At 39.5% G+C, this 22,602-nt stretch overlaps 1 protein-coding gene across 6 annotated transcripts in view; it reads right to left on the bottom strand.

Moving 5' to 3' along the window:
• The window catches only part of PLXNB2 (plexin B2), a 273,275-nt gene that overhangs the window by 64,539 nt on the left and 186,134 nt on the right, over positions 1 to 22,602 (bottom strand). For all 6 annotated transcript variants that reach the window (XM_064142401.1, XM_064142407.1, XM_064142403.1 and 3 more), the window contains 7 exons: positions 15,529 to 16,639; positions 13,700 to 13,882; positions 10,800 to 10,922; positions 6,625 to 6,725; positions 4,338 to 4,464; positions 2,459 to 2,609; positions 50 to 164 (listed from right to left, as the gene is read on the bottom strand). In XM_064142401.1, coding sequence (XP_063998471.1) covers positions 50 to 164; positions 2,459 to 2,609; positions 4,338 to 4,464; positions 6,625 to 6,725; positions 10,800 to 10,922; positions 13,700 to 13,882; positions 15,529 to 16,639 — 1,911 coding nt within the window. The remainder of the gene's footprint in view (positions 1 to 49; positions 165 to 2,458; positions 2,610 to 4,337; positions 4,465 to 6,624; positions 6,726 to 10,799; positions 10,923 to 13,699; positions 13,883 to 15,528; positions 16,640 to 22,602) is intronic.

The raw sequence follows: 22,602 nt of genomic DNA, 5'->3' as shown, positions 1-22,602 counted from the left end.
ACCGTGCTACAGGACCTAAATACCTTGGTTAATACACTGAAATACTTACGGCTGATTTTCAAAAAGATTCATTGCTTCTTCACAGTCATAAAAAGGGTAAGTATGTGATGCAAAAAATATCTTGTTCTTTCCAAAGGTTAACTGAAGTGGAACTGAAACATGATCTATCACAAAAGAAAAAAACAATATCTAAGTGACTGTTCTTGAGCTGAATGTTAACAATGATAATACATTTCTTATTTTACAATCATAAGCAAACAGTTGACAATATTGTTGACACTCTGGATCTCATAAGCTATTGTATTTAGATCTGTAAGCTCTATTTTGTCTTTTTTATGCTTTGCAAAAACTTTCACACATGGCTGTCAGAAGAAAAGGAGAGATGGGATAAAGGAAAGAAGCAAAATCAGAGAATAGCTTTGCTTTATGGAAGTCTTTCTCAGTGCTATCTTCATGCTAGAATTTTAAAGAGTCTAGAACAAGGAAAACTGAACAGAGAGATAATTGAACACAGATGAAAACTGGCATCAGAACAGTCATTTTAAATTAAACATTTTCTTAAATATTAATATGTCTGCATGTAACATTACCTCTTTCATCTGTGGATTAAAACTGTCATCGTCATGTGAATTAAAGCAAGTGATATTTGTGGTTAATGCCCAACGGTGCCTGAAACAGTAAGTTACCACAGGCACTTGTGATCTCCAGTTTGCCATACATGATTTCTCCATAAATGTACTTCTTGTCTGGATTATTACTAAACTAAAATAGAGAATTTATCTTCAGAAACTGGTGCTTTCCTCAGAGAAGATGCTTGAAATACCTTTTACAGAAATCATTAAGGTCTTGTGACAAGTTATTTCACAAGCTATTGAGCAATTTGCTTTCCTTGAACAGGTTCCTGGAAGACCATCAGCTGTTTGCTGGAAGTCACCTTTGCCTGCACTAGGTCCTCCTGAGTATTTCAGACTGGTAGGAATGTCAGGGGATTTCCTAAAAAATGGAACTGTGAAAAAAACATCCCTCCTCCCTAGAAATGCCCTGTTTTATTTGAAACCAACCACAGCTAAAGTAATCCAGACTTTTCTAAACTCATTAGGGTTTCTTAATGTAAGTAGATGGCTCAGGAAATTTTGTCACATGCTGCCGGGAACCCACTGCCTGTGTCATAACTGTCTGCCTTCTGCTTAAGTGTATGCCAAGCATCTGAGTATCTTTATATTACTTCTGAACATCCTTTCAGATGAATCCCCGTGCAAGCAAATTGGGGAGATCCATTATTTTTAGGTGACTTGGTTACTCTAATGTCATTACTGACAGGCTTCTAATCTTACATTTTATGCTGGAAGACATCAAGTTGTCATATTTTTCAACCCTGTTTCTTTATGTCCTGCTTTACAAAATACTTGGGGGAATGTGAATTGGCACTAAGTAACAGAGTGCTGCTGGAACACCTACATAACCTGACACCGTGACACACCCAGCTGGTTTAAAACTTGAGTGAAATTTTAACATTGTTATTCTTCCTGCAACTAAAACAGTATTTTGACTTTTTTTCAGCCCTAAGAGAACTAGAACTTATCTTAAATAGCACCTCAAAACACTGCTCTGACAGTTCGTGGCTGTTGTGATACATATAAAAGGTTATCCTCAGGAATACCTCTGTAAACTGCAAGAGCACCTGGTTTTTGTTGTGGTTTTCTTTTTTCCCTCTTTTTTTAAAATACTTGATACATTATAAGCAGTGCTGTATAACCAGTTTTATCCCCTGTGTTTATGCATCAAGATCTATGAACTTCATGCTTGAATAAAGCCCTATTTAGGAAATAATACAAGAACTATGGTTGGTAACAGACCTTCAGCATATAATCAGTGGTTCAGAACAATGATACAGCCTTTAATTATATGATCGTATATCTTTCCACTGGACTTACAATTGCAGAAGCTGGAGGGCACATAGTAAAAGAGGCAGAAGGGTTTATCAGAGAAAGGACAGCCTTGTGAAATGGACCAGAAAACAAGCCACTTGAACTACAGCTGACTAGAGCAAACTAAGACATCAGAGATGAGAAACATCCTATCTGAAGTGCATATGCAGATGCTCTGGCCCCACAATTCAGAGCCATTAGAGAAGCCAGATTCTTGCTTGTCCAGGACACAGAAGAGCAATTCTCTGCCTCTGTGTCTACACCTCGGCCAAGCTCCTATATCAGGTTTCTGGTAGAAACCAGGTTCTGGGAAACACCACAGCTTGCAAATACAGCAATGGAAAAATTTGAACAATTGAATTTATTTTTTAAAATCTTTGACCAGGTATAGTTCAGCAGTAGACTATTGAGGGAAGGGACTGAAAGAGGAATAAAAGCTTGTATACAGATCATATATGAGCATCACATTGGAAGCAAAAGTCTGCACTCTTTCTGCTTATTATACACAGAGAATAGCAATATTTCTTTACCTTGGCCTTTTGGCGTTGGAGGAATTATATCAGGTGGATCACAGATAATTACCCCTTCTTTTATTTGAGCATAATGGGTCGTTTCACCAAAAGTACAGAAAACCTGGTCACTCTCAGTCAAAGCTGGCAATGGACTTACAGTCAGCTCTACCTGTAAACAAAATGTAAAAGGTAAACTATTTGAAAAAAGAAACCAACAAACAAACAAGACTCAGTAAGAATTAAGGCCAGAACACTTCAACTGCTCTTTTTTTTGTGTAATATTTTGGCTAGTACCACAGAAGAAAGCTCTCTTTTTCAGTGTACATCTCTTTTTATCTGGTAATCTTTTCTCCTTCTACCAATTTTTCCAGTCTGGGTCTGTGTTGAATTAGATTGGTATAAAACCCCCTTGTCCAGTCAATGCATTAGACCAGAACAAAAATGTCTGTACAGACACATCCAAAGCCTTTTATTATTGTCCTCAGCATCTAGTTTAGCAACAGTAAACAGAGTGTTTAACACTTAAATCCTGACAAATTTAATTAAAATTCCATTAACCTTAGGTGTTACTAATGAATAATGAAACCAAGGCTGGATGGGCTGGAAAAGCTGGAATTTGAAAGGGCTGAACAGAAATTGGCTCCTTCAAGATTCAGTTGTGTATGCCAGAAACCCACTGAGATCTATCATTACTGCTGAAAAAGGATTTCTACGTGATGGTGAGATCATGAATTCCCTGAGGAAATTCTTGACACAGAATGTATTAAAAGTGAATTAAAATTAAAAACTTAACATGGAAAGAGGAAAAAGTTAAATGAAATTTTGGATGCTGTCCTGGATTTAATGCTTCAATTGTGTTAATTACACAGCTTAACTTTTCCCAACTTGTATTGCCAGTAGAAATGATAATCATGCCTTTCTTGCTGAAACCAGTTCACTGTGTTATGAGCAGCAATGTTTTTTGCTAAGAAAAAGAATTAGCAGGAGATAAGTGGCATTAGTGATGTTATGGGCATCATGAAATGCCCATCTGAAGCTGGGTTTGTCTTGAGGTTTAGGTATTTTAGCCTCAGTTGCTGATATGAGACACCAGAGATCTGTCAATGCAAGCTGACAAGAGCTAAACTAAGAGATGGTGTGGATCTTAGGTGGACTAGTTTCACTCTACCAACATTTTTATTCAACACGGAAATAGTCCTAACACAATGCTCTTTACATCATTTAGGAATAGAAGTGACTTGAATGAAAGTATCTTTTTTTCTGATTAAGAAAGACTAAAAGTAATTTTACTGATTTTATTTGCTGAGCACCCCCAGCAAGGCTTCAGTGTGCGCTAACAAACACTTGTCTGGAGTTAGTGAGCAAGCTATGATACCCTGGTTATACTCTTGACACTCAGTTTCATTGCAACAGAGTTATTTTGCATGTTGAATTTAGCTTTTCCACAGATCCAGACAAACTTTGCTATGTAGGCAAATCCAGTGCTGATTTAAAAGCAACAGCTTATGGCTTCGCTGCTTAGCTAACTTTATGCTCAAGTAAGCTGAAAGGGTAGCATGAAATCTCCCCTATCAATTACTTTTTATGTGTTATACAACATTGTGCAACACTTTCATGATATTCAGATAAGCATAAGTGCTTTATCATCTATACTACTGCATCATTCTGGTTTACAGAGAAGGTCAAAAAGAACATTTCTTAGAAGAAAACATGAACAGCAACCTGCTAAAACAGTGGACAAGGAAGAGCATTGTGAGAAATGCCAGAGCCTGAGATATCCAAAATACTATCCTATTTCTAGTGTCCATGGTGCTTCAAAAAATGCAAGTATTCATCTTCCTGGTAGTCACATCAGTATGCTTTAAGAACATGTAGGGAAACCATTTTCTTGTCATACCTTAGTAGGGGCTCTGCGACTCATATTTAAAGGGTGTGCAACAACAATAGACATGCATGTACCACTTGGACTCCACAGCCAGTGATTCTCCTTATCAGCTGTTTCACAGTCTGCCTTCTTTGTGCACCTGATGGAACAGGAACAAAACCCAAAGCAAAGCAATATTATTGCTGGACTGCTTTCTCTGAACTACATCATGATTTTGGAATTAGAAAAACTAGTTACCTGAAATTACAACACAAGAAGAATGGGAATTTGATTTAATATTGACTATTTAGGTTGCTTTTAGAGAAAGTTTGATAGAGGAAGTGGTAGAGTAAGTATTGCTGGTTAGAGATGTCAAAAGCAAATAGGGAAACTCGCCTGTACTGTTTTGGACACAACTTTGGATCAGACAATCCATACAGTTTAGAAGCAGTAATATCCAGTATAGGAGGCATCAAGGCAATGGAACCACTGCCTCATCACCTGAAAAGAGTCTGATTAACTTTATAATACATAGCAAAGTTCTGAATAAGTGGGCACTGCATATTTCTAATGTAGGTCAGATGGCAGATGCCTGTAAGTTGCCAGCAATAAGACACCCTGCTTATGAGAGTAAAACAGAACAGAGAAGTATTGCTGGAGGCATGCAAGCTTGTGCAGAGCTCCTGTGAAACCAGAAAACTAGAAATGTTACTTTTGAGGCAAATGTCTTCATTAACTCCTGTCACTGTTTGAGACCTATTTCTGTCAGGGCACTGTTAAAATTGTGGAAAGTTGTGCAGCTTCACCATAAATACTGGGAGGTTTTCCCAGCTCGAAGAAGGACAGAAAGAAGAGCTGCTGCAACACAGACCTTGCATATGTGGCTAGAAAAGCTTGTTGAAGTGCTTGTGTGAGGACAGTCTCATGTGTATTCTTTCCATTCTGTGCAAAGTTTTGGAGAAAATGATGCAGCATCTGCAGCTGCTCTAGAAGACTATTGGCAAATTTGTCAAGGGCTTTAACACAGTGCAGCTGCTGCACAGTTCTGTCAACCCTACTTTTAAATATGTAACATATCCCTAAATATGATATTAAGTGCTGTGCACGATCATGAGACACAACTTGTTGCAGACGAGAAAAATGTTAGAAATTAAACACTTCTTTTCCATTGGAAATAAGTACTAGCAAATGCAAAAATTCATGTCTGCCAGTTCCCAGAGACCATTAATATTTTGATATATTGAGGTCAGTGGTCATACCAAAAACCTGAGGGGAAATCTAGGGAAAATTGCCTTTTGTATGATATATGGCACAGCCTTCAACTCCTCACAGTCCAGGAGGAGTTTTAGGTGTATATTCCAAATCCTCAGGTTTCATCTACATGAACTGAAACTCAGGCAGAAGACTTACAGTATATTACATAAACCTGCACATCCTGCTTAAGTTCTCTGCATTGCTGCATATTATGCTACTTATCAGGTTGACAGATAATGTGATAGTTCATATTTTCAGACAGAAAGCTAGAAGCCTGAAATCCATCTGCATACTATAATTAAATAGCCCCTTTGTTCCAACAACAAGAACTTAGAACCATGAATCCCCAACTGCTCATGCCAAGGGGTTAATTAACTTAGTAGTCAAAAAGAGAGCTGCAGGAGCACTCTGCTCTTCCTTCTCCCTCTTCCCTGCCACTCCAGTCAAAGCAGAGTGCAAAGAAGAGACATTCAGCGGATGCTAAGTGCTGTCCTAGTTTACAGGTGTTTGAATATTAATTCACTTAATCTCTGCAGATAGGCAAATGCCATTTTCTGCTCTCCTTCAGTTAGGTGAGGGGTCAAGTGTAGCTACATATCTTGATAGATGACATTTATATAAATCCAGCATTTGAGCTATATACTTCATTTCAGACATGAACAGTTTTTTAATTTTATTGTTCTTGTTTACACTTTCCTGCTCTACTTAATATATATCTATATCTATATATATAGAAATAATATTTTCTGAATAGGGAGCACAGTTTTAATTTCTGGAAGAAAGTTTGACTGCACAGTTCAGAGAACATGTAGACAGAAGATGTACGCTGATTTGCAGTACCAGTCAAAAGCTATGTATTTTCCTAAACTAATCAAATGTGTAGAAGACTTATTTGTGCATACAGAATACTGATACCAATGTCTGCATGATAAAACGATATCACTCTCAGGAGCATAAGGCTGGGTAAAATGAACTGGATTCACTATGCTGAGCATTAACCCACAGAACATATCAGTATTTGAGCTATTCCACTGCCTGCGCCGAGGAAAACACCAGCAGCACTCACCTGCCCTCTCTCACACACCAGCCACAGTATGGATCCCTTGCTTGAGTACACTTCTCACAGTCTGAATATTTGTGGCAGTCTTGCACAGGTAGCTGATACACCTGGAATAAGGCAGGCAAAGTAAGGCAAACTGTAATGGATCTGAAGAAAGCACAAGTAGATGAAAATATCTGTGGACAGGCTGCGCAGTGTTGTTGCTTGAGGCAGAAGACGACAACTATATTTTTATGATCAAAATTCAGCTTGATTTTAAGAGAATAAATACAAACCCAGAGTCTGGTTATTCCTCCCTTAACAAAGTCCAGATTCATATATTCTGCTTTTTTTCACTCTAATGTTCTCTAATGCTTTTTCCAATTAATGTAGGCCATTGTTATAATCAAGAATCATGAGCAAGTCTTAAAAAATTAAGCTTTTCAATGCCTCCAGTTGTGCTACTTCCAGAAATAGCATTACAGCAGGCACTGTAGGTCATAAACTGCATCAACAACACTCTGAATTCAAGAAACAGCTACTCCAGGACAAAGGCTAACCTAGTACCAGCTAGATAATTTTTTAAACAGAACATCCCCTACATGGAGATGAAATTGTTTGAAAATGCAACTGTCAGTGGCACTTTTAGCCAGAAGATATTTCAGGAAGTCCATGAGCATGAGAGAGCCAGAGCTTTGGGTTACTGCAGGTCTCCACATATAACCCTCCACCACCAAATACAGTCACAAAAGAAAGCAAATAATTATGATAGGAAGCAGCAGGAAAAAGAGCATCATCAGCTCTTGTGTCTCAATAAATATAAGGTGCCTGGTGCTGAAAATAAACAATTTTGTCTTTCTTTGTTGCACAGAGAAAGGAGCCACCACATCCATCCCTTTTACTTATGCTGCTGAAATGATACAAGAGGAGAATGGGACATATGTCTTCCTGTTGATGACTACGTTTTACTTTTAAAGAGCACAAAATGTACAGCAACAGTAAACTCTGAGATGCAGGCTTGGTTTTATTCCTGCCTTATCTTCTAATTTAAAACAACTGACAACTACAAAGCTGCTTTGAAAGTCTGAGCTCAGCCTTTTCTTTCATATTCAGAGCTCTGTCTGACTCAGTTAAGAAAAATGTCAATTTTGGGTAGTTTTCTTGCATTTACTCATAGAGAAGTTTACATTTTCAGCTTTTTTCTTCTTCCACAGACACCTAACTGAAGCTAAGTTACTGCCACACTGTTTCACTAACCAGTACCCATGAGTAGTTTCATATCCATCAAATGGTGCTTTTTTTTAATGACAAAGCATTTATTTCATAATTCTGGCAGGCAGAAACAAGCCCTAGAGACTGTCATCCCTGCAAGTTTTATGCACAAGCAATTTTTAAAAAGCAAACAAGTAGCTCTACTTGTAGCCAGCTTCAAAATACAGACAAATTAATTTTTGAGATTTTCTAACTGGCACTGTTAATCAGAGAGTGGCAGAAGTTAAAACAAGCAAACAAGCTAGTGATCATGGTAAGTGAATGCCAAAGGCATCTGGTTCCCTCCCAGTATGGTAGGTACCATAAAAATTTCGGATTCTACCAATGATGGAGGAAGTTCTTCCCAGAGAGACTGATTTGCCATTGGAATGGGCTGCCTAGGGAGGTGGTGGAGGCACCGTCCCTGGAGGTGTTCAGGAAAAGCCTGGATGAGGCACTTAGTGCCATGGTCTAGTTGACTGGCTAGGGCTGGGTGCTAGGTTGGACTGGATGATCTTGGAGGTCTCTTCCAACCTGGTTGTTTCTATGATTCTATGCTCACTTGTAACGAATCTGTGTGGACACAGCAGGAGCAGTGTGGTACTCTCCAAAACTCTAAGAGGCTGCAAAGCACCTCTGGGAGCAGAGCAGGCAAGAGGTGGTTGTCTTTTGAAAGCATCCTTGTTATTCTCCTGTATTTCTCTTAGTCTGGTTCCTTCTTAAATGCCGCTTCAACTTATCACCCCCTACATCAACATTTAAACTTCGCTCAAGTACTTAGAGAGCCCTAGAAATTAATTTCCAAATGCTTAGGCAGGCTGCATCTGCCAGGTAGCTTAGCAGTAAGTGCATCCATCAACACAGCTATCCTGCCCTTTACTGTTTACCTTATTTAAAATAATTCTAAACAATTCCAACACCTCGGGCAGAGTTCTGATATCACTAATTCCACAATTCCCAGCTGTGCTTAATCCAGAAGTGTGTGTTTCAGCATTTCTTCTACTTCTTTTGCTTACATTGCTTCATTTCTCCCAGCTCTGAAGACCTCCATTCTCCTCCTGTCTATCTGCTTTTAAAAGTGGGTGGGAATGCTCACTGTAATTAACTCCTGGAGATGACAGTAATGTAATGCCATTACAGAGCTCCCAACTTTAGTTATTCATATTTAAGCTGAACAGGTTTCATAAAAGAAAAGTATTATTCACATTATTCAGAAATTGCAGTGTCTGTGTGAGCTACTTTTTATAGATTAAACTGAAATCCTTTCTGTGGCAGAAATCTGCTGCTTTTAAAATTTAATCATTTAGTAAAGATGGAGTTATTTTTTGCAAATTTTGTCTGGAAAATTTATCTGTGGCCTTTCTAAATTCTATGAGCTCAAGCAGACTGTCATTGGAAAGCTTGTCTTCCTTCAAAGTTGTTGTCACCCCTCACACTGCTCAGCAGCTCAGGTCATAGCCTGATGGAATCATAGAATCAACAAGGCTGGAAGAGACCTCCAAGGTCATCCAGTCCAACCTATCACCCAGCCCTATCCAGTCATCTAGACCATAGCACTAAATGCCTCAGAGCTTTTAAGCAATATGCCAGCTTGTCAAATGGTATGCCAGGCCTTCCAGACTCTTGTGGACAATGTTGAAGTTTGGTGTTCTGTTTCAAATGGAATTTCTGGGGAACGGAGCAAAGCCGGAGGTGGGGAGATTCAGGCTGGATGTGAGGAGGAAGTTCTTCACCATGAGAGTGGTGAGACTCTGGAATGGGTTGCCCAGGGAGGTGGTTGAGGCCCTATCCCTGGAGGTGTTTAAGGCCAGCCTGATCTAGGGTAGAGTGCCCCTTCCCACGGCAGGCGGGTTGGAACTAGATGATCCCTGTGGTCCCTTCCAACTCTGACTGATTTTATGAAATCTGAACAGAAGCCAAATAAGAATTACCAACTACCTTTAAGAACAAAAATGAAGTAACCTTTCTCACACACTGTCAGGTGCTTTATCAGTCACTTAACTGGCACCTTTTCCAATGTGGCTTCTAGCCTGAAAGCCTTCATCCAGAATATAACACTTCTGCGAGAACTTATATTGATCCTTTTATAAAACAAAGAACATTCTTCTCGCAATGTTTCCCCCAAATACTCCCATGCCTTTGTTACTGCTGCTGGAGAGTTTCCTATGTCCCGTTCCATGTCACTGTCAGATGTAGATGGTCACAGTCTGTCACCCACTCTGTCCTTAAAAGCTGCTGAACCTCAGGTTTGAGGCTGGCAGCTTCAGCCTCCACAGAGACAATCACGATAAGAGGGTCACAGCTGAAGGTGAAAGAGAAAACTGGCATCCCTCTCATCTCCTGCTAGGCTTTTTTAATTCCTTTCTTTACAAACTTCTATTGTGCCTTACCTGCCAGCACAAAGAAAGGAAACCTAGAAGCTGCCTGCACCTTTCACAGCAAAGTCCCACTATTCCTACTGCTATCAGGTGGTTCTAGTTGAAGCTTGAACTAAAGTGTTTCCCAAACTTATAATTGTCTCCATTGCTTCTTAGTTTTTGACATCAAGACTCACAAAAAAAATTTGTGGCTTTACAAATGTGAGCCAGCACCTTAAGTCTTGAAGCACTCTTGAAAACAACTGAAAGCAGGTATCCACCAGTATCCCACGAGCGCTGTACTGAAAGCTAGAATTGCCTGAGCCCATGATGCGTTGGTGCCAAACACACAAGCTCCATCCTTCTGACAGATCCCACTAAAAAGCCTCAGACGTGAATTCACTTCCCATTACCAACTGCTAAGTATCAAACATGTAACAGTCCTCCAAGTCACAACGTTCAAGTCCATCAGCTTAGATTTGAGAAAGGTCTTCATACATGCAGACAGGGGAGAGCTCCCCCAAATGGGCTGACTTCCAGGAACAACAGACAAACATACAAATCTCAGGCAGAGTTCAGAGCAGGCCATGTTACCTTGTCCGTGGTCATCACATACAGATTTTCTTGGGTTTGGTCAAGGACCAAGTCATTCTTTATGGGTTTGTTCAGTTCAATAGTAAGAGAGCTGTACTCATATGCAGTGGATGACAGGAACACCTGTTTCATGGAAGGAAGAAAGGTATGTGGTTAGTGTTGCTTTTTTCCCCAATTATCATTATACCTGGCTAGTACTTTAAAAGACGATAAAAAATGTTTCTGTATATATGTTAATGAATCACAGAGTCACAGAATGTTAGGCTGGAAGGGACCTTGAAAGATCATCTAGTCCAGCCTCCCTGTCAGAGCAGGATCACTTATACCAGATCACACAGGAACACGTCCATACAGGTCTGGAATATCTCCAGAGATAGAGACTCCACAACCACCCTGGGCAGCCTATTCCAGTGTTCTGTCACCCTCACAGTGAAACAATTTTTTTTCAGGTTTCCATGGAGCTTCTTATGCTTCAGCTTCCACCCACTGCCCCTTGTCCTGTCACTGGGCATCACTAAGAAGAGCCTGGCTCCATCCTCTTGGCACCCATCCTTTATGTATTTTTAAACATTAATGAGGTCACCCTTCAGTCTCCTCCCACCTGAAGAGCCCCAGCTCCCTCAATCTCTCCTCGTGAGGAAAATGTTCTGTTCCTTTAACCATCTTTATGGTTCTGTGCTGGACTCTCTCAAGCAGTTCCCTGTCCTTGAACTGAGTGGCACAGAAGTGAACTCAATATTCCAGATGCAGCCTCACCAGGGCAGAGCAGAGGGGGAGGAGAACCTCTCTTGACCTACTCACCACAACCCTTCTAATGCACCCCAGAATGGCATTGAGACCTTCTTGGCTACAAGAGCAGATGGCTGGCTCAAGGGCTAACAAGCATCTCCATTGTTTAATGGATGTATGGAGAAACGTATTGACCAAGTATATAAGGAAAAAGGCTAAGCTACCAAAAGCCTTATTAACCTCAACCTTCAATAGTAAGACAAGCTGCTCTCTGAGTGACCAGCCCCCTGAGCTGGGCGACACGGATGGTGAGTGGAATGAAGAAATGTATAGCAACCTGCTACACCACTTATACACATATACATCCATGGAACTGGATGGGATCTACCCAAGTGTACTGAAGCATCTGGCAGAAATACTCACCAAGCCACTTCACATCATTTATGAGCAGTCCTAGCTAAGTGGGAAGGTTCCAGCTGACTGGAGATAGGCAAATGTGATGCCCACCTACTAGAAAGGGTGCAAAGAGGATCCAGGGAACTATAAGCTTGTCAGTCTGACATTAGAGCTGGGGAAGGTTATGGAGCAGCTCCCTTATGTGCTATTATGTGGCACCTACAGGACAAGTAGATGATCAGGCCTGGTCAGCATGCTTTTTTCAAAGGCAGGTTCTGCTTGACTAACCTGATCACTGTCTATGACAAGGTAACCTGCTTAGTAGATGAAAGAAAGGCTGTGGATGTTGTTTACCTGCACTTTAGTAGAGCTTGACACTGTTGCCTACAGTAATCTAGAAAAACTGGCTGCTCATGGCTTGGACAGGTGTACTGTTAGCTGGGTAAAAAAGCAGCTAGGTGGTGAATGCAGTTAAATCCAGATGGTGGCTGGTCACAAGTAGCGTTCTTTGGGGCTTGGTATTTGGGCCTGTTCCCTTTAATATATTTATGAATGATTTGAATGAGGGGATTGGCTGCACCCTCAGGAAGTTTGCAGGCATCAAGCTGAGCAGGAGTTTTGATCTGCTTGAGGGTATAAAAGCTTTGGGATTGTTTAATCTGGAAAAAAAAGAAGCTCAAGGGAGACCTTATCCCTCTCTACAAAAGGAGGCTGTAGTGAGGTCTGTATTGGTTTCTTCTCCTAAGTTATAAAACAAGAGAGAATGGGCTCAGCTGTGCCAGAAGAGATTTAGATTGGTTATTAGGAAAAAAAAATTCTTCTCTAAAATCATTACCAAGTATTAGACCAGGCTGCCCAGGGAAGTGAACTCCATCCTTGGAGGTATTTCAAAGACATGCAGATGTGGTGCTTAGGGACATGGTTTGGTGGTGAACTTGGCAATGTTAGGTTTGACTCTGATTCTGTGATTAATGAAAATCTTGTTTACTCAAGGTTACAAATTCAGATTAGGAAAAACTTCTCAGTTTGAAGTAAATGGCATTAAAAGCAGCAAGCAAAGCATAAACATAGTGAAAAGAAATTGCTCACTGCCACAGTAAGCTAATATTTCTATCTTTTTTGTTAAAGACTGATTTATTTTAGTGCTGTGAAATTAATATTCTCAATTCAGAGCCCTTGCACTTGACTGTGTTCAAATTTGTTGTCTTCACTCACGGTAACCATCGGTTTCAGCTTCAAATTTTAGACCGTGTAACGGCACATTGCCATTGCTGCCTTTCAAGCAAAAGAAGGTGTTTGGCATTGCAGTCTTGACATTTTAACAGCACAAACACAGGAAACCTTGGGTCCCACATCATACAGTCAGAATTCAGCAGAGCTCCAGCTTGGTCTTTGTACTGCCACCTCTATTCACTGAATAGCTGGAATAATTACAAAATGAAAAGTTGCTCTTAAACTAGTATGGGCTTGAATATAGATAAGTCTAGAGCAGCTGGTAGATTTCCGAAGGCTGTTTATATAGGGCTCTCAGTAGGTATCTATTCCTTTGGGAAAAGTGTCATTCAGGTGATGCTAATTCAATCTTTGTATTGAATGGCTGAGGTACATCAGAAATAGTGTGGGTTTTCTCTGAAATTAAAAATGCCAGGTTCCAAGAGAATTTGCTCCTGGTATGTGATCTTATAAATCCCATTTACTTTTGGAGTAGAAGTATGCTAGCAGTACAGTGTGAGACCTTTTTTAAACCCCTTTTTAAACACCTTGCAGTTTGTTACCTTAAGAATTTTACCATCTGACGTTCCCAGAAAGGCCACAGTATGCCCGTTCTCCACAGCCACAGTGACAGCCGTGAGATTCATCCCTTCTTTCTGCAGCACTGGCTTCTCTATAACACCATTCTTACTTCCCAAAAGGTACGGTAAGTGTTCGGAGCCACAGGGGAAATTTTTGCTTGCATTCTAATAGGAATAGCAATACAGAGCAATGTTAAACATTCAGATCACTAATTCTGAGCTAAGAATGAAGTGCAACTCTATTACCAGACAGTATAATACCTCTCAAACATAGAAGAGTAGAAAGAGAGAAATGGATTGTCTGGCCATTTTCCCCCAGCCAACAGGCAGCGATCACAAAACAGCTTACTAATTGCAAACTGCTTCAATGCTTTCACTTTCCAGGAGACATGGAGAGAGAAATTCTTTTGTTTCTATTTCATTAAACTGCACAGTTTAAAAAGTAACCAGTCTGTTTAACTGAAATGAATGTCATGCACATTGAGTTGACCAATTTTCTGTTGAAGACTGGGTTTTGTTCCTTAATTTGCTGCTATCCATAGGAAAGCAACCAACTGGCAACCATCTCATGAACTTCAAAACATTCCCTCTTCAATATGCTTTACTACCATGCTGCAGGGAGGTCCACCAAAAGGAAGTTCATCCACATCTAGCCTTTTCTGCTATATTTGGTAATGAGACTGTCTTTCTGATCTAAAATCCACAGCCCCCATTTGCCAGAAGCCACATTCGTTCCACTTGTCACATTTGGGATTCCTACCTTTGAGGCATACCCCATATGCAGGATACTCCATAAACTAACACTGGTGTACTCTGTATTCTGTTGGCTTCTTAGGAGTGCTGTTGACCTACTGTGTAGGAGAGGGCTGCGGTTTCATGAGATGCAGGATTACAGGTCAACACCAATATAAGGTACTCTCATGTTCCACCTCTTCAGCTATTCACTCCTACCCTTGCTCTGTAGTGCACCACTTCTCAGTCTGTGCTCAAACAGCTACATATGCAAGTGTGCCCCTTGCTCAGGTTGGGGAATTAAGGCATACTCCTAAAGCTGGGTGAGTTATTTTTAAGATGACCCAATTCCTCAACCCAATTTAGGGTTGGCTGCAGTAACAAATGTCATGCACAAGAAGGGCCTGTGGATGTGAGCAAAACAATTATAAAATCAACAGAGATGTTTAAAACTGGCTTTCAGAGATATAGACATAAATTGAAGAGTATCTGGAAGGGTGTAACAGTGCCCTCCAAAAACATTATAGACAAGGCAGTGACAAGTCACAGAAAGAAGCTGATTGTGATGATACAAAACCATTTTGAGCCAGAGCAAAATACAACAAACACCTGAATGTAAGAAACATGAATTTCCAGTCACCTGAAAATTCAAATCCATGTGACTCCAGACATCACCTACAAAATTCTTAATACCATCCAAAAATACTGTAAATATGTTGACTGAGACCAGAATTATCTATAGTTGTCATCTGGAAGCTGATCATGTGCTTAACAAATCACTGCATTTGACTCAGTAGTTTCCATACCAGAAAGAACCCTTTAAAAGAAAATTAATTTCTGAAACCAATATTAATCTTTCAGAAGATATAAAATGTTTTTTTAAATACTCAAAATGATTACTATTTTGCACTTCTTCCTCAACCACCCCACTAACCACACTCCATGTCTATAGCAAATCCAACAATTGGGTTTTCAGTCATCTGATCCCACTATACTTTTGCTCAAAGGCTCCCCAAAACAAGCAGTTGTGTATTTCCCACTACTTTTAATACAGTTTCCAAAACTGATACTGATATTACCAGTCCATGTGATGCACAGGGGTTTTCTGCTGCAAAAAGTTTGTAAAACGAGCTGGTATTCTTTTTAGTGTAGCAGTCGTTTCGGTTTTTTTCCATCTTTTCATTGATGTGCCGCAAGGAAAACACACACATGGCAGATTTTAGAGAGCCGTTTTCTTTGTTAACTTTGCTGAAGAGTGCAAGAAGAACTTTGTCATCTGAGAGGGCATCCATAGTTTGTCCCTGCTGAGCCATGCTCTCAGCCAGCTCTTCTCCTGGGGTAGTGACGTAAGCAGAGTGACAGTGGTCATAAGCACCATCATCATCTTGGCAACCCAAGTCCATCTCAAAGTAGGAATAATAGTGAGCATCATCTTTGCAGAGCCGTGCAATCAGTGTGCGGTTATTGACAGGCTGCTTTTCTTGCTGGTTAAAAATAAAATAAACGTAATTTTTATCCTCAAAGACTGCCACAAATTGTTGTGTGCTTGATGAGTGATAAGCTGACTTAACAGCTGCCGAGTCTGTATACATTTCAAAAATGTCTTTCCCATCCCTTTCGTAGAGCTGACGAGTACTGATTATTATCCCATTGTCATTTGGTCCATTCCCTTTCCCAACAAACAGCACTCGATCATTATTCAAGGATGTGATCAATCCCACAGTTGATACATTCTCATCGTTGCTTGCTACAAAGGACTTTTCTCCACTACTGTCTACGTAATGCTTCACATTGCTAATGTCTTCAAGATCTCGGATGGCACAAATTCCTTTAAAAAGGCTTCCACACACCACAATTGTTTTATCTGCCTTGTTCAGCAACAATAATTTGTTGTAATTGTCAGTCAGTACTGCCTCTTTACATTGATTTTCATCAATGGGAGGTGTGCACTTTTTGTTGTCGTTTTTTGGACCTGTTTCCACAGACCTTATTATCTTCAGATTTGGTGCAAGCTGAAACAAAAAATTTACCACTCCCAAATAGATTATCCCAGTGTCATTGTCCACTGTTAGATGATTAAGCTCTGTGTCACTCTTAAAATAATTCAGTTCCTCATTTCTGGAAGAGGTGACACAAAAGCAGCAAAAAAAGCACAGTGTCCACATCCATAAAGCCATTTCTATGTAATACCTGAAAAAGGAAAGAAAAGAAGAACTTAAAACATACTGAAAAATACAATTTACACAAAATTCAGTAACGTGAATGTTTTTTTTTTCTTTCATAATTTCAGACAAAAATACACTTACCCTTATGCATGTATAGACATCAAGAACACCATGGAAAGCCTCAAATCCTGCTAACTGACCAGCAATTTAATATGTTGGGCAAGGATTAAATAAGTTTACATATCTAAATTATTAAAATGTAATCAATTAGATAATAACTCCTGTGGTAAACCATGATTTGCCATTGGAATGGGCTGCCCAGGGAGGTGGTGGAGTCACTGTCCCTGGAGGTGTTCAAGAAAAGACTGGGTGAGGCACTTAGTGCCATGGTCTAGTTGACTGGATGGGGCTGGGTGCTAGGTTGGACTGGATGATCTTGGAGGTCTCTTCCAACCTGGTTGATTCTATGATTCTATGAATTTGAAACAATACATAGTGTCAAGAAATGTGTTTCTCCAAACAGCTTCATACTGTGTGACTTACTTATTGTTGAGATTTTAAAAATAAGATGGAATACCCCATTTTATTAACAGAGTATCCCTGCCTTAACAGAGGAGAAGAATTCACACAACAGTGCTTGAGACATTTGGTGTCACAAAACTTCCCTCAGAAAGGAAAAAAAAAATCCATTGACTACAAATAAATCTGGATCTGGCTGTTGATGCTCTTCAATAAAGCATTACGCCAATCCTTCATCCTTGTAAAGCTGGAAGATGGTAGAGTCCTTAACATGCCACACTGCACTATAGCCCCACTTTAATTTACTAGACAACTATCTTATTAAATAAATCTATCTTAAGAACATCGCATTGAGTCTCATGGGATTAAGATTCTGTTACTGCTTTGGTTTGATATTTTTTTTCAGAATTTTTACTTCCCAAGCCAATCACCTGTCTCTTTGGAATTAGACAAAGACCTTCTGAAACTTGTAAAAAGGGGTCTTATATCAGCCTGAGGAGTTAAACAAGGAGGCAAGATCCTGCTGGTTACTGGCACTGTGAATAAAAAAGGGCAAAAAAACCACCACTACCATCATCCACAACAAAACCAACCAAACAAACCAGAAAACAGAAACATTTACCAAAGTAATAGAACAGGTGCAAGTGTTGTAGAAAAAAAAAAAAAGGCATAGAATCTTAAACCAAGGAACTGAAAAAATAAGAAGAAAATTAATAAAAATAGTAATAAAGGATCCACGCTCCTGAACTTTTGGTTAGCAAAAGACTCTTGTGCAATGTGAAAGAGAATTATCTGAATCATCACTTTTACTGGATAACTCAAGTTAAATGTCAATGACTGGGCTGTAAAAGTTTGAGCAGGGAGGGAAGAACTCCTGTGAGCACGAGCCACCTGCCACTTCCCCAGACCACTCTGGCACCACCAGCAAGGCGAAGTAAATTCCCACTCTCCAGTACTGACTGCATTTTGCTTCTCTGTGGAGGAAAAGTGTGTGCAATAGTGACAACAGCTTTTCTAAAAGTGGAGTGATTCTAGCTTCTGAAACCCCAAAAGCCTACTAAATGCAACTCAGGATAGTAATGAAGATAAAACACTACTACAGTATTGTTTTGCTAAAGCTTTTATCATATACCAAACTGACTAGCTAATTATAACTGAGGTCAATGAGACACTGCATTAATGACAGCCCAAGTCTGAATTTCTAATGATAGGCTGACCTCATATGACAGTGACCAAGAAAATGGTAAGAATTATAACCCAATTCTTCAGGCACACAGACTTCAGCACGTGACTTGCAATGTAATGCAGGTTTGGACCTCTTTACAACAACCTTAGACCTGCTTTAAGGAACCCAGAAGAATTCTGATATTATATGTCAGGAACTCCTTTTTAATTCATGCTCCCAAGGACCTCAATTTTCTGAACAAGCTTTGATCCCAGTTTACATCTCTGTGGCTAAGTGGCATGTCATAATGCATGCCATCTAGTTTAAAATATTTTCACTTACAGTTATCTAAAATGAAATAAAAACCCCCTGAACTTGACATACCATTGCAGTGATTTTTTATAACAGTTTTATCATTCTACTACCTGTTGCACAAGGATCAAACACCAAAGAATGCAGATTCATTAGTTCCTGCTTTTCTCACGATGTAATTACTGTTAGAGTATTATAATTTCTTCTGTCAGTGAAAAAAAAAAGATATTTAAAAACCTGTATGCCTAAAATGAATGGGAAGTAATTTATTGTACCTATATGTCCTTTTATTTCAGTGGATTTAAAAATCACTTAGGGGACAGAGGCTGCACTTGCCATACACCTTCCTTCATCTCATGGGCAGAACAAAGTCCTTCTAGTTCATGCCAGACCAAGGATTTAAGGAAAACACATTTTGCACTTCTAAACCAGGCTCTCACAGGAATAATTAATCTTTCTGTACAAAAATGGGTAATGCTTCTTCCCCACTGTTTTCTGTATTGTTTAATTACCAATTTGTTATTTAAATTACTCAGAACTATATGCATTCGCCATTATTTCTGCCTTTTTTGTTGGTGGAGTTTTTGGGGTTATTTTTGGTATTTATTCTCTGCCACCTCAGTCTCATGACAAACACTGACAGACTATCTTAGACCTCCATGCAAGGCAACAGTTCCCCATTCTCCATACCTGCTAGTTTCACTTCCCACTTCCTCTTCAAATCCAACAGTAAACAATAGTTAAATATGTGAAAGACCACAGAATCACAGAATGCTAGAGGTTGGAAGGGAACTCCAGAGATCACTGAGATCCAGAATTAAATTCCCATGAACTTCCCAAATACCAGCTTAATAGAAGAAAAAAGCAAACAAAATAAAATGCCGTGCACTACAACTACAGCTCATTCTCACCTAACCTTAACTTAGTAGGGAAATAGTAGCTGCAGGAATCCTGCTATGACCAGCTGATGTGGTAGGAAGAGCAGGGCTTCTATTAACACAGATGTCCTACTGATTCAGGTGCTATGGAAAAGTACCAAGAAACGGTTTCCTGCTGTGAAAAACTGTTTTGAATGAACAAATTGTGAAAATATGGGAGAAAATTAGTAAGAAGCCCAGGCTGGATCATGCAGTCCAAAATGTTCAGCATAGCAAATGCATTTCCAATGGTTTAATCACATACAAGGGCCTGTGTGGCTTACTCAAACTCATATTCTGGTCCTGAGAGCTGGCATTCACCCCCTGAACTCAATTTGCACTCAGTTTTAAGCCCTTGGCAGGCCCAGGATTAAAAAAGTGCAACAGAGTAGTTAACCATATAATTTTTTAGTCTCTTGAAGTCTTTATCCTGCCTCTTGCTCCCTACCCCTCCATATCATAAGAATAATTTTTATCACTTTCCTATCACAATTACAATAAATTCTTTTTTTCGTATTCCTCCTAGTCTCATCATTACCTTCCCTCTCCCTCCCCCGTTTCAAAACATACTCCTTTTCTGATTCCTACACCTTACAGACAACTGAAGGTGACTTCGATGAGTACCAAAGTGCTAAATCAAATGAAAGTGTGGGTAACACACAGCCTCACCCCTGTCTCTCAGAGATGCGACAGGTCACAAGAGAAGTGAGACAGCAGCAATGAGGCACTTGCAAAGAAAACCATCCCAAAAAAGCATCTTTTGCTGCTTACCAGAAATATGAAAGTCTAGAAGTTATATATAGGAAACACAAAGCATCCAGGAGAACACTTCTTACAGGAGAACTGCCATAAAGTGACACCATGTCAGAATGACACAGATACCAGAGATCTGCCCCACTGCTAGATCAATTTTAATTTAAGTATTCCTAACTTCATGTCTTTCTACTCAACGAGGGCCAGTAACCTTAAGGAGTGGTCAATTCTTCAAACAGCATGCAGAACAAAAAGAGCAATGATAATCTACAAGCACAAAGCAAGTTTCAAATTGACTTCACACCATTATAAATACTCCTAAGAACTAGCAACAGCAACATGCTGACATGAACGTGGTAAGGGTTTTCCTCTGACTCCATAATCCTCTGGTGTACCTTTATATAGGAACCTTCAAGTTTCCAGCCAACCCCAGTAACTTCTCTTTAGCCTTCACTATAGCTTTATGTTACTTAATTTCCTACATTCGTTTTAGCTGAAGTGAAAGAATAACAAATTTCATCTGAAATTGGAATAACTGAGAGAACTAAAGCAAGTGTTATTCCCAAAACTAAAGAACAAGAAACTCTTCAGTAAAGGCACAATTTCACCAGGTTTAGCTTCTGGAGATTTTTTTGCAGAGTTATTCATCACCAATTACATATATATATATATTTATTTACACACACACACACACACACTTAAACTCTGATACTGCACGTCATCCAAAGTTTAGTTACTTGAAATGCTGGGTCTAGAGACAAACACCTCTGCCAAGAGAACCTGTAACAGTAAGTGATGCAGAGAACTATGGCTGTACCTGCAAACTTTCCTCTAATCAATGATACCCCAAAACACCCTGAAATTGACAAAAAAAAAAAAGGTATAAAGATCCGAAATTTGCAACACCCAAAGAATGCATTGTCATATATATCTGGGGGAAAAGGAATGAAAACGTATTTATCGTCTCCCTTATTTTGAGTAACTTTGATTTTCAGCTTCTTAAAGGTTTTCCAGATGTCCAAAAGAATTCAGCTCTACTTTGTAAGCTCTAAAGAATTCAGAACTGAAACTGGAGAATATTCTCATGTGTGAGGTAGGGGATGAACAGATTTTCACTTTAGCTGTCGAAGTTTCTACTTCTGTAAGAACTTCAGGTAAATATGAGCACTCTCTTCTCCAGCTACAACTTTTATTACTATTTCCTAAAAGCAATGAACAATGGAGATAGTTGGTTCACAGAAAGAACTACCTGGCAAAACATTCTTCAGGATTCAAACCTGTTTCTTAAGAGCCCAGCAACATGACAGAAAGGCTTTGGAGAATAAAGAACAACCTCTTTTTTAGACTATGGCATAGGTCCAAAATTGGTTTAGTAGAAGCACCAAGTATGGTGTCCATCCCTTTAGCTGTGACAGTTTGCTGTTAGTAGGTGTGACCTATGGGTCACTGAGCTGCAGGAGGTTATTTTGTAGAGAATGAAAAACCAATATCCATTTCATTAGAAGTTGTGATAGCCTGTAAGGCTCAAACGTGAAAAAAGCTATTTTCCTTCTCTTTCACTGCTTCTCAGAGCACAATTTGATGAGATGCAGGGCATTTTCATATGGGACAAATCATCCTATCTGGGCAAACTGCTGGATAAGTGGGAAAATATGGACAAATACTTATAATACTGATTCTACTTCTAATGTGGAAGACAAATTTTTTTCTTGCTTTCACAAAGAAAATCCTTATTTTTCTTAATTTGAGTAATATTTAAAGATAAAAGGTTTCATATTTTAATATGGGTAATAGTTATGTTAATGTGGATCTTCTTTTAAAAGAGCTTGTTAGGAATTATGGATTTGCCAAGAAAATAATAAATGTTACTCCTCAGTCTCTGTGCATTCTGCAGGTGTTTTTCTGCAATCCCTGGGTAAACCTACTGGCATATACATGGAATCACAAACTTACTTTACAGAAAAGCAAGGCTCCTATGTCACTGTATCACGTGTCAAGAATAAGCTGTGCTTAGTTGACCCTAGCTGGATGCCAGGTACCCACCAAAGCCACTTTATCACTTTGCTTTCCTCAGCTGGACAGGGGGAGGGAAAGAAAGGCTCATGGATTGAGATAAGGTCAGGAAGAGATCACTCACCAATTACTGTCACAGTCAAAACAGACTTGACTTGAGGAAATCAGTCAATCAAATCAGAGTATAAGAAACAACCTCACATCTTAGAATACCTTCCTCTCACTGCTCCTTTCTTCCCAGTTTCTCCATCTCTTTCCCTCAAGTGGTGCAGGGGATTGGGAATGGGGATTGTGGTCAGTTGTCTCTGT

Source organism: Pogoniulus pusillus, chromosome 4 (genome assembly GCF_015220805.1).
Source record: "Pogoniulus pusillus isolate bPogPus1 chromosome 4, bPogPus1.pri, whole genome shotgun sequence".
NCBI lineage: Eukaryota > Metazoa > Chordata > Aves > Piciformes > Lybiidae > Pogoniulus > Pogoniulus pusillus.
This window is presented reverse-complemented; position numbering and strand designations above follow the sequence as displayed.